At 43.9% G+C, this 15,841-nt stretch overlaps 2 protein-coding genes across 2 annotated transcripts; one reads left to right on the forward strand and one right to left on the reverse strand.

The window, feature by feature from the left end:
- Positions 1 to 6,952: 6,952 nt before the first annotated feature.
- LOC124686321 (glutathione S-transferase T3-like) lies at positions 6,953 to 9,991 on the forward strand. Its single transcript, XM_047220287.1, has 5 exons — positions 6,953 to 7,012; positions 7,456 to 7,848; positions 7,925 to 8,245; positions 8,685 to 9,098; positions 9,176 to 9,991. Exons 1-5 carry the CDS (start codon positions 6,968 to 6,970, stop codon positions 9,821 to 9,823), a joined length of 1,821 nt encoding a protein of 606 aa, XP_047076243.1. The 5' UTR covers positions 6,953 to 6,967; the 3' UTR covers positions 9,824 to 9,991.
- Positions 9,992 to 13,851: 3,860 nt separating this feature from the next.
- Positions 13,852 to 14,642, reverse strand: LOC124691661 (peptidyl-prolyl cis-trans isomerase-like). Its single transcript, XM_047224935.1, has one exon. The coding sequence runs from the start codon at positions 14,513 to 14,515 to the stop codon at positions 13,994 to 13,996; it is 522 nt and encodes a 173-aa protein (XP_047080891.1). The 5' UTR covers positions 14,516 to 14,642; the 3' UTR covers positions 13,852 to 13,993.
- Positions 14,643 to 15,841: the final 1,199 nt, after the last annotated feature.

The following is a 15,841-nucleotide window of genomic DNA, read 5'->3' on the forward strand; positions in this document are numbered from 1 at the left end:
AGGGGGAATAGATCACATCAATACTATCATAGTGATGATTAACTCCATAACCTACAAGAGATTATGATCATAACCTACGACAAGAACCACACGGTGCACGCACTGTCACCATTACACCATGCAGGAGGAATAGACTACTTTAATAACATCACATGAGTAGCACATAGACTAGTAGCGATACAAAGCTCATCATATGGATCTCAATCATGCAAAGCAATTCATGAGATCATTGTATTGGAGTACAGAGAGAGAGATTAACCACATAGCTACCGGTACAGCCCTTAGCCTCGAGGGAGAACTACTCCCTCCTCATCATGTGAGCAGCAGCGTTGATGGAGATGGTGGTGTCGATGGAGAAGCCTTCCGGGGGCACTTCCCCGTCCCGGCGGCATGCCGGAACAGAGACTCCTGTCCCTCAGATCTTGGCTTCGCGATGGCGGCGGCTCTGGAAGGTTTCTCGTACCGTGGCTTTTCCGTATCGAGGTTTTAGGTCAGGGAGCTTTAAATAGGCGAAGAGGCGGAGTCGGAGAGGACCTGGGGCCACCACACAGTAGGGGGGCGCGCCCAGGCCCTAGGCCGCGCCGCCCTGGCGTGTGGGCCCCCTAGGCTCCCCTCTGGTGCCTCTCCGGTGTTCTGGAAGCTTCGTGGAAATATAAGATGCTGGGCGTTGATTTCGTCCAATTCCGAGAATATTTCCTTACTAGGATTTCTGGAACCAAAAACAGCAGAAAACAGGAACTGGCACTTCGGCATCTCGTCAATAGGTTAGTTCCGGAAAATGCATCAAAACGATATAAAGTGTGAACAAAACATGTAGGTATTGTCATAAAACAAGCATAAAACATCAGAAATTATAGATACGTTGGAGACGTATCACCCCCCATACCAGAGGTCGTCAACCATTAGTAAGTTTTTTGTTTTGTTTCTTTTGTTTTTGCGATAGTACGGTATGATTGGGTGGTACAGGCATACTAGCCCGTACCGATGGTTGTTAATGTGTTTTGTTAATTTCTGTCTTAACTTGAAAAACGTTTACGCCCACCGACTTTTGGTATGGGTAGACCGTACGAGCTCCCGTACCACTTTTTGGAAAGGTTTTTACTGGCGTTTTTCAGATGGAAAGATCCGGTTGGAGTATCGGGTGTCTGTTGTCCTAGAGAAGCCGGCTTCAAAGACAAAGCAGTAGCTTAGTGCTCTAGAGACATACAGAAGAAAGAGATGATCCACCGGGACATAGTGCATCGTTGTCTCCTTGATTTTGCAAGCGAGAAGGATCTCAATGATATGGTGGGAAGGTTTGTGGATGCCACAAGTACTATGGTATTGACATCCAAAAATCTCTCTGATGCATCTCCACTTTGGAGCAGACCAACAAGAAGCTCAGTGCAGCTATCACCCATGCCATCCTTCCACCTTAAATAGAACATCACGGTATCAAATAATCGCAAGGGATTATTTGATCCCACCTGGTTTAATTCCAAGCTGGGTGATCTATAAAACCTTCTAATCTATCTTACAATTTTTTTAGCATGTTTACTTTCTTGCATGCATATTAGTTTTAAATTCTAAAGTTTTGCATTAGTTGCATAATTAGCTCCCTTGGAGAAGGAACGATTTATATCCAATGAATTTTCAATCAATTTTTATATATGGAGTATTCTTAGTTTTATGATTAGTGTGTTAGATGTATGAATTAGGATGAGTAATATCTTGTGTGTACTTTGTGATGATTTCAGGGTCTTCCACATTTATAGTACTAGTAGTAAAAGAAGAATTCTTGTTAGTATGTCACAATCATTAGTTTGACTTCAAACAAAAGAAGAGACAAAAGAGAACGATTGCTTGAGTTAAAAGAGCTATGAAAGTTTCGAGAATGTACTAAGCAAACTACTATAAAATTTATTAAGAAAGTACAAGTCAAAAAAAATCCTATGCATGCTGAATTTATCACTAAATTCCATTTGATTGAACATGATGATCCTATGACATGCTAATAATTGGTAGTATTCATAAAAATTATTAGTACAAAGGTTTGGAAGCCTCTAAGTCACTTGAGGGAAGTGTGATAAAACACAATACATGGTTCTATATCTGATATTATAATTGTTGCTTCAAAAGCCTCATTGATGCATCCAAAATGCATCTACTTTTCCAAGAACTTTGTTCATAGTTTTGCTCCGGAACCTCACAAAATATGAAATAAACCTACATAATATAACGTTATTTTTAGCAAAATCTTATTTCTATTTTTTTGACCCATGTATTGTTGGAAATAAATTCCGGAAAATTATGGCGGAAGTTTTTATGGAAAAGAAGGAGTTTGAGAAAAACCAGAGACCGGGGGCCACACAGCCTGCAAACGAGACCAGATGGCGCGGCCCGGGAGGGGGACCGTGCCACCCATTCCCGTTTGGGCCTCGGACGTCGACTCGGCCTCTCCTTCGGGGCACGTCCTTATATACCATGAAAACCTACGCCTCCAGGAGGAGAGAGCTTTCTGTGAACCGAGCGCCACCACCACCACGATCTTCGTTTTTGGGGTCAAATTGATCCTGCTCTCCACGTTGGAGATGGAGATTTCGAGGGTTTGTTTGCCGCCATCATCGCCAACAACATCTCCACCAACCATGTGATTGTTCTCCATCACCATGTGTGAGTAGTTCTCTGTAGGCATGTGAGGTGCATGTGGATTGGATGATATTGATCATGTTATAATTCATAGAAGTAGTCGAGATTTGAGGTGTTTGTCTTGAGAATATTCTTGTATGGGTGTTGATGCACTATTGCTATGTTTAATGGTTGTTACTATGGAATGAGTGACATATGAGTGTTGGTATATATCTGCAAAGTGTGTTGCATGCTATTATGTTGATCCCGTGATCCTCAAGGTGACAAATGGAGATATCAAGGGGGTATGTTTTAGTTTGAGTATTATGTGAGTGTTAGTGCATTGTTCCGGGCTGTTCAAAAGGGTAGACCATAATTACCCGTAGTTCCAAATTGGCCCCAGTGAAATGTGCATGTAGGAAAATAGATGTTATGCAAATTCTTCCAGCTAGTACGCATAACTAAATTTGGGATACACACCTACACACAAAGAATTAGAGATAAACATATGGTATTTATATTTGCATTATATGATCAATCTTATTCATGCAGCACCCCTCTAGTTACCTCATGCCTACGCTTTTAATGCCCTCTAGTGAAAACTAGGAACCTGCTGCTACTATTTACTGCTTTGTTTCAACTGCAATAATCACCACTTTCTTTTTGAGAATATTTAGGTCCACCATCTCTTATTCCTAGTTCCTAGGCATGTCTTAGGAATATTATCAAAGACAAGTGAATCATGAATGTTATTCGCCACGAGGCAGAATATATTGTTGAATCCTGCTTACACTAGTAAAACTTTAATTAAAACGCTATGATCATTATCATTTTGTCTCTCCATTATTTGTAGGGTTTGGTTCCGGAACACATTTTGCGCCACTCTGATTTATGGAGGCAAGGTCAACAACCTTGGTTTGGTTTTACTTTTTCCATCAACATCTTTGTCAAGAACATCTTTCTCGAGAAAGTACCATGCGCAGCAAAACAAGTTTTGCCTCTTTGGTTTTGTGGAAGATGTATTCATAGCTACTAAGAATACACTACAAATACCTACTCATGATGGTTCCCTATTTTAAATGAGTGTTCGTTATTCTTTTAAATGCTAACTCTAAATAATATGAGTAACACGGTAAGAAATGATTTAGACCATACAATATTTGAAAATAGAGTATGGTTAGAATGCTTTAGATATATCGACACCTTGATATATTAAAACCATTACAATTTGTGGAACATCTATCACAAGTTATATATGTAGAAAATATAACTCAAATGCTTCGTCATTTTGACTAAATCGCAGAGACTCGATTTTCTTGTTAATTAGTATCCTTCTTCATTTTGAATTTTTTGAACCCGTCAAGTAGTTTTAGACTCACTTCAATTAGCAAATAGGCATATTCACTTAAATCAACAAAGAAATTTATGAAATAATGATATCTACTATTTGCTGAAATCCTATACATCATTATGTATGATACTCATCAATTTATCGCATATGCCGTTTCACCAGAACGCAAAGTTTTATTCATGAGGCATTATAACCATATGTCAAAAGATCAAGTATCTAAACACTTTGTATTTCATCAAAATGATTGCACATTGCACCATGCATGGATCAAACGGTAGTGTCATTCGAAACGGATATCATTATTAACTTTGGATACCATTCAACATTTCAATGTTTCATAAATATTTGAGCTATTGTCAACGAGATTAAAATAAGAATAATTCATTCATAACCAAAATTGTAATAATAAAGGCTTTATTTATAAGAATAGAACAGCTGGCTTGTCTCTAGGTCATATGAATAATTATCTTGCGAAATGCAAGACATACTTATAAAGTTCACACTTATAACGATTACTATCTTATATCTTATATTTACTAATTTTTTTTTTTTTTTTTTTTTTGAACACGGAGTGCCCCAGAGGGGCTGGAACCTTCTTGATTAACAACGATGCAGGTACAAGATATTACAAAGGATCCCAGCTGAAAAGAAAATTACACATGGATCCCTAGCATTTGTAAGAAGGACCCTGCTGAAAATTGGAAAAACGCAATCCAGTCCTCCTTCTTCTCCATCGCGGAGCGGAGAGGTCGGCACGCTGCAGCCATGAACACCGACGGGGACAACACCACTTGCCTTTGTCCTGGCAACGCCCTCAGCGACCGAACTCCAGAGGGGCCTCCCAAAGGAGGTTGAAATATCACCGAAGATTTGCTTCGGCTTGAAGGGCCTACTCAAGGCCAAAGATTTCAGCAATTCATCATAGAATGCCGAAGAGATGCTCCAGGTATTGGTTCCTGAACTCCGACGCCACTCCAGTTCGTCAGCAGCTGCCTCATCGCCCTCCTTTATCACCACCTTGGAGCTTGAGGAGGAATCGAAAACAGTAGCCAGAAGAGGAAGCAGAGCAGCAGAGACCCACCAACAACGCATCGGAGAAATCAACTCGCCATCAGACCCTAGGCACCTGCCACAGGCCAGGGGAGGCGAGTGTAGAAGGTGGCGTTGAAGGTGTACCTCAGAACCGGATTTATTTAGGTAGCTTCGGATTCCCACCTTCCCCAAACTCCACCTTGGAGCAGAGAGAGAGGCAGAAATCCAGGACGCCGACGAACCATCCGGGAGCTCGCCAGTGAAACTGCCGAGGCGCGCCTTATTTATGGAGATGCTCGCTTCCCCATCCACCACCTGCGCCGCCAGATGCCACACCGACGCCACAGCAGCAAGATGGAGCTTCGAGATGCCCTGGTCATGGCCGCCAGCGACCAGGGACCTACTCCAATACGCCACAAGGGACGAAACTACAAAAAGGCAAAACCTAGATCTACTGCCGGCGCATCTCCATCGGCCACTCCAAGCAGCGTACTGCAAGGAGCACCTCCGGATCTGCCCGGAAAGAAGAAAGAAGAAGGAGGCAGACAAGAGCGGTGGGGAAAGAAAGAAGAGCGGTGGGGCGGGTAATGCACTCGGAGCGAGGCAAATAAGTGTTTTTATATTTACTAATTGAAGGCACCATACAAGACACCACATTAATTCACATTATTAAAATAATTAGAATAATTAAATTTAAATTAATGGATATAATTTTCCAAGAAAAATATTATTTAACCACTTAGCGTTACGTAGACACTATATTTAATTATAGTACGGCATGTGCACCGGCTGCCTCTGGACAAACCCTAGCCACATCCACTTCAGCCTCCTCCAGAGATCGGTTCTCTCTCGTTCGGACGGCTTCGCCGACGTCGGGAGGAGAGGGGAACCCGATCTATGCGTGGAGTTTTTAATTAAAGTATTGTTTTCAGCAGATTATATTAGGGTTTGGTATCCATCGTTTTATTGGTTTCCGCTCAATGGAGATAGCATCGTCTGCAATAAGTGATTTTCGGCCTTCCTTCGACAAAGAGATCTCCTTCCCGACGTCAATGGTGATGTTGAAAGATTACAATTCTCTAGGTATGGGCCTTCAGATCTTGTTTCACCAGATCTGTTTTGGATATTTTCTCATGGTTGCCACGAGGAGGATTGTCCTCGCAGTTTTTGTATCGGCTGCTACGTCCTCGACAATGGTGATTCGTTCTCTCGGCTCTCCAGAGACGTCGACAAGGCTGGTCGGTTGTTATTTCCTGACATACTGTTGTTGGTATACTCTTGTCGAGGTTGATTGACTACTTTAATGTTTGCGTGCGTACACGCAGCCTTGGCATTGCGGCTCAAATTAAATTTATGAGAGAACCTTCGTTAATATTTACAGATGTATGGTTTATTATCTATCTTTGGTTGTCTTCAGAAAATTACAAAATTATGTCTTGGAAAAAGAAAGGGTTTAAAGACTTTGAAGATTTGCTTGTCTTTTAATTTATTTTATAATCGTTGGAGACATCTCGTGTATCTCTACCTTATAATATTTGTTACTATTATAAATATACGTGGTATTGATTGTCAAAAAAAAAGTACATCAGGTGCGCCGAATCCTCATTCATTGCCGAGGTGCTTTTTATGAGAAAATTACAGAAATACTCCCTTCATACAACAATGTAAGACGTCTTAACTATTTTTTGGTTCACTCACTTTTATTTGTATTCAGTCTACTTTTATTATAGGTACACTTCTTTTAGTATGTATCTAGTATATTTTAAAAATATCTAAAATATTTTATATTAGTGCACACGGAGGGAGTATATCAGAAAAGTAATACAGAAAATTGGGGAAGAGAGACAAAAAAAAAAGTGTCACTGTCGATCGGGTCGAGCCCGCGGAGTATGTGACCGACCGACGCCCATGGAAGAGGCCCTGCCGGTGGCGGGGACGGCTGCGGGCGTCGCCGGAGGAGGCGCCTACGAGGGCGTGATGCCCATCGCCTGGTGTCCGCCCTCGGGCTCCGACGACGGCCAGGTATCCTATCGCGCCGCCATGCCATGCCCTCGTCTCGCCCACTAGCTAGGGCTTCGAGCGGTGTTTGTGACGCCGATTAGGGCCTGCTCCTACGAGTTTCGCACCCTTCTCGGCGCTGGTTTCGCCATTAGGATGGCCAATTGCTAGGAATGTACTGCTGATCTCTCACTGGTTCACTCCACACGGCAATCTGGAAGGCATGGCAGAGAAATATTGGGAACAGGGGAGAGAAATATGAGAACATACAATGCAGCAGATACTTTGCCTGGGTTAATTAATTTAATATCTATCTAGGAATTTATGCTATAACAAACAAATTGTGTTTCTCTCCCTCACTGGATAGTGGATACAGACTGATCTTACGCCTGTACTATTCCATGTTTGTGGTGCCCCCTGTTATGCACCAGCTGCAGAAGACTGATTAGTTCTATTTCGCAATGCAGGGTGCCGCGATTGTTAGTAATGAGAGACTGCTGAATCAGGGAAACAGTTACACCGTTTGGGATGACCGTCAAGCTTGTAAACCAGCTGAGGAGCAGCAGTCGCCGGCTGAGCGAGCTACTCCGTCTGCGAGAGCAAACGGCAAGAGGACGAAAAATTTCAGCGATAAGGAAGATGATATGTTGGTGCTGGCATGGCTAAATGTCAGCGAACAGGGTCGCTCTCCCTTTTGGCAGAGAATACATTCTTACTTCCACCAGAACAGGAACTTTGAGTCAGATCGTAATCAAAATTCCCTCCAGCACCGGTGGTCTACCATGCAAGAACATGTTCAGAAATTCTCTAGGTGTTATGACCAGATTGAGTCTACAAGCGGGATGACAGAGAAAGATAAGGTATACAAATAGCTCTTCGATCTGCTTGTAACTTCATATGTTCCGTGCAATTTTTGTGACGCATGCACTTGTACAGATTATTCAGGCATTGGAAGCTTACAAATCAAAAGAGAAGAAAGGCTTCGGTTTCTTGCATTGTTGGAATACCTTACACCTCCATCAAAAATGGACTAATAGGTCATCTCAGAAAAAACACAAGACAACCTCCAATTCAAGTCCGGATACATCTGCTCTTGGAACCAACTCAAGTCGGCATGATGATGAACTAGAGGCTCTTACTTTACAAGATGAGCCCTCAGGCTCCGAAGACGGAAGAGACGGTGGCCACGAGCTCCGCGCCCAGGCCCTCGAGCATGTATTCCAGGAGCAGCATCTCGACCATGACTCCCATATCCAGGTATCCCACCCCACAGTCTCTCCATGTGTCGCGCACGCCGCCATGCCTTGTTGTCGCTGACTAGGTAGGGCTTTCAGCGGGTTTCTGATGCACGGGTTGGTGTGTGCTTTGCGGCAGCATGCTCGGTTTTCGATCAGCATGCTCTTACACATTTGAAATTTTATCTGCACTAGTTTTGCCATCAGGGTGACAATTTGCTAGAAATCTACTGTCGACCTCTTACTGGTTCATATGGCAACCTGGAAGGCATTGAGTAGAGCTCATGGAGAAATAGAAGAACAAAAACAATGCTTGGTTCTAATTTATTTGGAAAGGAATTGACGCCATCACACCAGAAAAATCTATTCCAGCATGTATATATTGATATATTCATGGTGCCCTCTGTTATGCAGCAGCAGTTTATGCGAAGAGAAGATTAATTTGTGATTTTTCCATGCAGGGTGCCTCAGTGAGTTGTAATGGCAGCTTGTTGAATCAGGGAAACAATAACACATTTTGGGATGAACGCCAACTTTGTAGCCCAGGTGAGGAGCAACAGTCACCAGTTGAGCAATCTATTCTGTCTGTGAGAACAAACGGCAGAAGAACGAAAAATTTCAGCGATAAGGAAGATGATATGTTGGTGTTGGCATGGCTAAATATCAGTTTGGATGCAGCACAAGAGAATGAACAAACTCGTTCTACTTATTGGCAGAGAATGCATTATTACTTCCACGAGAACAGGAACTTTGAGTCAGATCGTAGTCAAAGTTCCCTCTCGAACCGTTGGTGTACCATTCAAGAACATGTTGAGAAGTTCTGTAGATGTTATGACCGTATTTTGTGTAGAATTGGGATGACAGAGAAAGATAAGGTATACACCTATCTCTTTTAATCTGCTTGTAGTTTCATATGTTCCGTGCACTTTTAGTAACACATATACGTGTACAGATTGATCAGGCATTGGAAGCGTTCAAGTCAGAAGAGAAAAAAGCGTTTGGTTTCATGCATTGTTGGAATACCTTACACCTCCATCAAAAGTGGACCAACAGGTTATCTCAGAAAAATCAGAAGACAACCTCGCATTCAAGTCTGGGTACGTCTACTCTTGGTACCAACTCAGGTCAGCTTGATGAAGCGGAGGCTCCTATTCCAGAAAACGAGCCCTCGAGAAGAGCAATTGGTACCATGGTGGAGAAAGAACCGTTACAGCGAGGTAAAAGTTCTGGCTTGCCAAGTGATGGTATTTACATGGAAGTGGTAGATAATCCGTGGTCAAAAAAGAGAGATGCGGAGGCTGTGCAAGAGCTCAAGAAAGACGAGCGCTTTGAACAAGCATGCACACTAGACGAAGAGAGGATTGCAAATGAAAAAGCCATGATAGGGCACAAGATGAAAAAGCTTGAAGTAAAAGAAAGAGAGTTAGAATTCAAGAGAAGAAAGCTTGAAGTAAGGGAAAGAGAGTTAGAATTTAAGAGAAGGTTGGAGGATGAAAGAATCATGAATGTGAACATAAGTGCTATGGCTGGGCCACTACAACAATACTACATGAGCTTGCAGAATGAGATTATCGCTCGACGGTGCAATAGCCCGGGTTGAGCTGCTTCATCTGTCTGAACTTTAATGTTATTTTGTTGTCTGCGCTATCATGTTATATGAACTCTTAGGTTGGTGGATGCTGTTGATTGTTAAGATTTATCATGTAACTAGCTGTGTTACGATGACTTGTTAGAGCTTTGTGGTGGCATCTACACTTTGTTTTGGTTCTTTTTTCTTGAGAAAATCAAAGAATATTGATATGGCCCATGCCGCAAGTTAGGGGATGCACAAGCACTTTCCTCACACCGAAGATGTGGTACGATTGGGAGGATGAGGTTTCATTGGGGGGCTCTGGGTTTGCGATTCTTTCTCTGAAGTGCTTTCCTGAAATATTTATGTTATCTGCACTAAAACCTTTCTCCTGTCTGTTGTTGAAGTCATGGATCTTCTGGTGATATTGAAAAGCTCTATGAACGTGGTGTGCAAGAATATCTGGTATGTCAAACTGTTTTTGTGGAATTGAGTTCTGGTTGTTAATGTGGAGAGCTAACTTATCTTGGTGATCATAGCATTGCAGAGTATTAATATATTGTATTACCTTGAATCCTTGATTGTGTTGACGACCAGGATCAGTCAGTGTCACAGTGTGTCCTTTCAAAAATGAGGGATTTGTACGAGCGTACAGTCACTAGAGGAGGTCTACACGTTGATGAAAGTGGTAAACTCCGGAAGCCTACAGAGAAAATGAAATGGCTATTCTGAATTTCTGACCATTAGTGCTAGCCCTACATTGATGGTAGCGCAAAGCCCCAATTTTTTTAAAGCGCGTAAAGTCCTACATTGGTACCCAGTCCCGAGTTAAAAAGATACCATGACTGCAATGTTTTTTTTTATAATGCCCATGATTTTTTTAAAGCTGAAACCTGTAGAGGAGACCTCATCAGTAAACTTTTTTATTAAAGAGATGAAATATGTGCAAGGAGAGAGGGAAAGAGGGAATGTACATAAGGGCCTAGCCCAGACATAGCCCAATAAATTAATGCACTTCTAGCCCAATAAATTATAGCCCAATATGTGCTATAAGAGGGGATTTCCAAACATCCTTCATTCTGTAAGAAAGAAGGAAGAGGTCTCTTTTAAAATCAAAAGGACCATGCTGTGGCACTAGATTATAAAAAATGAGAGCATTCCTTTGCTTCCAGGCGGCAGTAGCAAAAACTTCAAAAAAGAAAGGCCTTTCAAAGTTGCACTTGGACGTGGCAATCATCTGTGGGAGATCAAGAGATTGGCTTCAAGTGTGATGTTGATGGATTGCCAACATTGTCTACTGAAATTGCAGCTCCAAAAAAGATGGTCCCTGGTTTCTACTACACCGGCATCACACATGCGGCAGAGGCCGTTGTCGTTGAGTGGAAAGTTGTTTCTTAGTAGCATATCCTTCGTGTTTGGCGGTCGTTAGCAAATAGGTAAAGTAATACTTTGGAGACCCTGTCAATCTCTAAAACGACCTATATTTAGTGTAGAATGAAGTACTAAGAGCACTAATAAGTAATAGTAACATTGTTTCTCGATAGCGATTGAGAATTTTCCACACTATATGATAGTTTTGTGTGTGCTCACGTGTATGAGTCGTGTTGGGGGGAGTATTGTACTTGAACATGAGAAAACTGTATTAGAGAATCTAAATGGTGTATCAGAAGAATTATTTTATCGAGGAGAGTGGTCCAGATTTTGCTTTACAAGAGAAGACTTGTGATTCCCATTTTATACACTTTTTCATTGCAGTGATTGCACACCTTGTTGACTTAGATAGTAGCATGGTTAATTTGCCTTGTCTGAACCATGTTTTGCACGGTGTTTGCTGACAATTTTGTGAATTGCTTTAACCAAGGCAAGCAGTAGACATGCGATTAGTTTCTATTTGCTGTCAGCTCTCCATTTTTATGCTTTCATGAGCATGATGTTACTTGGTTTGCACATGTTGCCTGAAATATCAGCATGTTTTTATTCATCTCACACCAACGGTTGCTGATAACTTGTAGATAAACCTATCGAAGGAAAAGATTAGCATTATTTCTCCAAAGCAAGCATCGTGTGACTGTGTGAGAAAACAGGACGAAAATCATTTCGGAGTTATATGCACCAGGTAACTTGCAATTTTTTTTACGGAAGTACTGCATCGTTAATCATGAATCTTACTAATGTATGTACATAGCTTATTAATCCCCAGACATTTATTTTGTAATCCAGTTATGCAAACTGAGCTATGTGTATGGCCTGCATTGTCACAACAGCCCTTTAAGGTCGTAAATATTTTCGATTTCGTGCCTTTTCGCATGCTGCATAAGTCATCTCTAATGATCTGGAAGTGTTGCAAAAGTTAAAACAATTATGCTTACCTTCAGGGACATAAAATAGTAATTGTGTTCCATAATAAACATCTCTTTTATCCATTACTCTGTAGGACCCGATGATTTCTTGCCGAATGAGATTGTTGATATTCTGGAATAAGAGTTCAGTACCGTGAAAATTTGTCCTGAATGCTTAAGCCACATCCCCTGAAGGAGGGTTCTCAAATGGTGACGTTAATCATTTAGCGAATGGAGTTCAAATAGCAGTTTAATATGTGAGATGTTTGTTTGTTCAATACTCATGTTCCTGATGTCTTCATAGATAGACCATGGTTCCCATGGAGCTGAAGCAGAGCTGTGCCTCTGATGATAAGATGTGGAGCTAAGATTTTCCTTCGCTTAGTGGTAGCCACGATATATGAAAAATAAGATGTACAACTTAAATACAGACTACAAACAGGGGCAGTACAAGCATCTTCCAGTTTCAACTTAACATTGGTACGACAGTTCGAGAATTTTTAGCAATTTGGAGTTGGCATATGTAAATGAAAGACCAAATGTATAGTTCAACTAAATTACCAACAATGACTATTGGAAGTATCTTACAGGCGTACCATAGTGTCTTGGAACAAGCGAAAGATCAGTGCATTCAGAAACAATGACCAAGACTGTAGAAGATTGAGGTAACATAGCTAAATGCTTGCTTTCTGCAATCCTCTGTAGGACCTCAATTCCTCTGTTCATTTTTTTACAGCTTGAATCACCCTCCTCCTGATCATGCAGAGAAACAAGTTATACACTTAACATGGAACTGGTGATCACATCCAATAAAGCTTTCAGTTTTGTTCTTTATGATGGTAAATTTTAATTATTCATGTCTATCTATGCGGTGGTACAAAAGAAGTAATCTTGAAGTTAGACAGTACTCACACAAATCACAATGAAAAATAAATGTGGCTCCAGGAGATCAGTTTTACTTGGTGCAGTTGAAAACAAATCCTCATATAAATAAACCTATGTAATACCTGAAAGGATTAGTAGACTGATTCGGAGTGAAACAATGACATCCATAGAAGACTCGGGGCAGATCCCTTTGATGAATGTAGTGATGCATTTCCTGATACAGTAACTTTTACTGTTTGTGTTGCTTGAGTAAGAACTGCATTTTGGTTCCTGTTTTAAAATCTAAACCAGTTGTATGATTGTAGATATCGCCCTACTTCATTGTTGTGGGAAGGGAACCTTTGTTCTGGACCACTGATAGTGTAGCTAAAGCCCAAGGGCACCCAGTTCCAAATGGCATGCTCAACACTAAAATTAATTGGTTTATCCGAATATATACGCATCCAACTATAACTTAGGCACTTATGTTCTTGGAATATATGCAAAGTGGAGAAAATATAGCTACGACCCAACTTTTTCTCAAGGTCGGAGTTGAATTGTCAAATATTTGGGCTTTTTGATCCCTGCAAGCCTGAAGGGGTGCGGGATGCCCCCTATCCATGAAGTGCTCGAGCGTATCCCTGAAGTCTACAGAATATATACAGTACTGCTGTGTATACTTGGATTGGAGCTACAACATCTTAATTTTGCGACACGTCTCAGATCCACGCATGACCAGTATTATCCAGATCTCGATCTCAGATGCACGCACGCATGAACCATTTTTGAATATTGTCGGTTCTTAATTATTCTTGGTTGCCAATCTGAAGAACAGGTTTCAGCACTCGCCGGATCTCACAAACTGAGCGCAGCTCCCTCGATTATTCGCTCGCACAACTCAAACACAGGCAAACGCTAAGATAACAACAACAGGGAAAGAAAGAAAGATACAGCAACGGCCACGCCGGATACCACGGATCCAACAGCACCACGAGATCTAGAGCTGGCCGCAGTCGGCGACGACGACGGGCTTGGAGGTGGTGCCGCTGCGGGAGCCGACCTTCTCGATGGCCTGGACGACGTCCATGCCCTCCACGACCTTGCCGAAGACGACGTGCTTGCCGTCGAGCCAGTCGCAGGCGTCGGTGCAGAGGAAGAACTGGGAGCCGTTGGTGCCGGGCCCGGAGTTGGCCATGGAGAGGATGCCGGGGCCCGAGTGCGTGTGCACGAAGTTCTCGTCCGCGAACTTGGCGCCGTAGATGGACTCGCCGCCCGTGCCGTTCCCGGCGGTGAAGTCGCCGCCCTGGCACATGAAGCCCGGGATGACGCGGTGGAACTTGCTGCCCTTGTAGTGCAGCGGCTTGCCCGCCTTGCCGACGCCCTTCTCGCCGGTGCACAGAGCGCGGAAGTTCTCCGCGGTCCTCGGGACCTCCTTCGCGAACAGCTCCATCACCACGCGGCCCGCCGGCTGGGCGCCCACGGTCACATCGAAGAACACCTTCGGGTTCGTCGCCGCCATCTCGCTACGATACCTCGCCGGAATTGGAGGAGAAGGAGTTGTGCTAGTAGAGCTTGGATTTGGGTCTGTGGCGCTCCTATCTTGCGAGGGAGACGAGATAAGATTAAATAGGCGTGTGGGGCTGCTGGGGAGCCTTGCCTACGGTGACCGTTGGAGAGCATCTCCTACGGCATCTCTAGCAGGCTGATCGACGACCCAAAAGGCCAAAAGGTCCGTTTCTACCTGTTTAGGTCCGCCTGCGGACATGATGCGTCTGGTCGACTCGGATACTACGGTGGAGACGCCTGCGGTGGAACCTCCTAGCCATCCCATGCTGCCTATGGTGGCGCGTGCGGCGGCAGCGGTGGCAGGAAGGCTACGTGCTCCACCACCATTTGCGAAAGCTGGACGATGTCCTCCATCCCTAGCCATGACCATTTGGCCTCCTCGTCGGCCAATGACGCGGCCATTGCGGCCGTGGCCGCATCCTCGTCGTAGTTTTCCGGGAGAACCGCCTCCAGCTTGACGACAGCTGGAGGCACGTTATCTATCTCGTTGTCGTCCACCTCCTCATCCTCCTCCTCGTCATTCTCATAGAAGACCTCGTCTTCGTTGTCAAGAGTGTCGTCGCTAGGCATGATATCCCGGCGGCCGCGGATAACCCGGCGTGCCTCGTGCTACCAGGCGAGGAACACGCGCCAGTAATCGTCCCGCTGGTACACCTCATGGTGCTGCATCACCGCGATAGGCGTCGATCCGGCGGCGCATCTCCTGGCGCAGGGACTGCCGCTTCGTTGAAGGTGGCGGAACAGGGAGCCCCCCTGTTCAAGTGCCACCCGTGCGGGAGGGAGACGTCGCGTTGGCGGTAGGGGTCGCCCTGCACCCACCGCCGATGCGCCTCTAGCACCGGCACTTAGTGCATGTTGCGGCCCGTCCGGTGCGGAGGAGGATCCTGCATCGCCACCGCCTGCAGACTAGCGAAGAGATGCGGTTGTGGGGGTGGACGCAAGAGGCGGGCGTGCGGAGGGTTCCTCTGTGGCGGAGAGTCTTGGCGCCGCCGCCGGCCGGACGAGGAACTAGCCTCGTGGTCATTGCCGGATTTCTTATCCAGCGGGACAACTTCATCGTGGGCGAGATCGTGGCAATGGTGGCTCCGGTAGGAGTTGGGGAGAAGATGTTGTAGGGATTCGTAGTATAGAAAACAAAAAATATCCTACGCAACAACGAATAAACAACCAAGAGCTAATCTAGGAGATGCATGTGTAACGATGCGGTAGCATGTGACAATGCAATAACTTGATGTGCGTACTGAAAGGACGAAATGTCGCCTAGAGGGGGTGAATGGGC

Source organism: Lolium rigidum, chromosome 2 (assembly GCF_022539505.1).
Source record: "Lolium rigidum isolate FL_2022 chromosome 2, APGP_CSIRO_Lrig_0.1, whole genome shotgun sequence".
NCBI lineage: Eukaryota > Viridiplantae > Streptophyta > Magnoliopsida > Poales > Poaceae > Lolium > Lolium rigidum.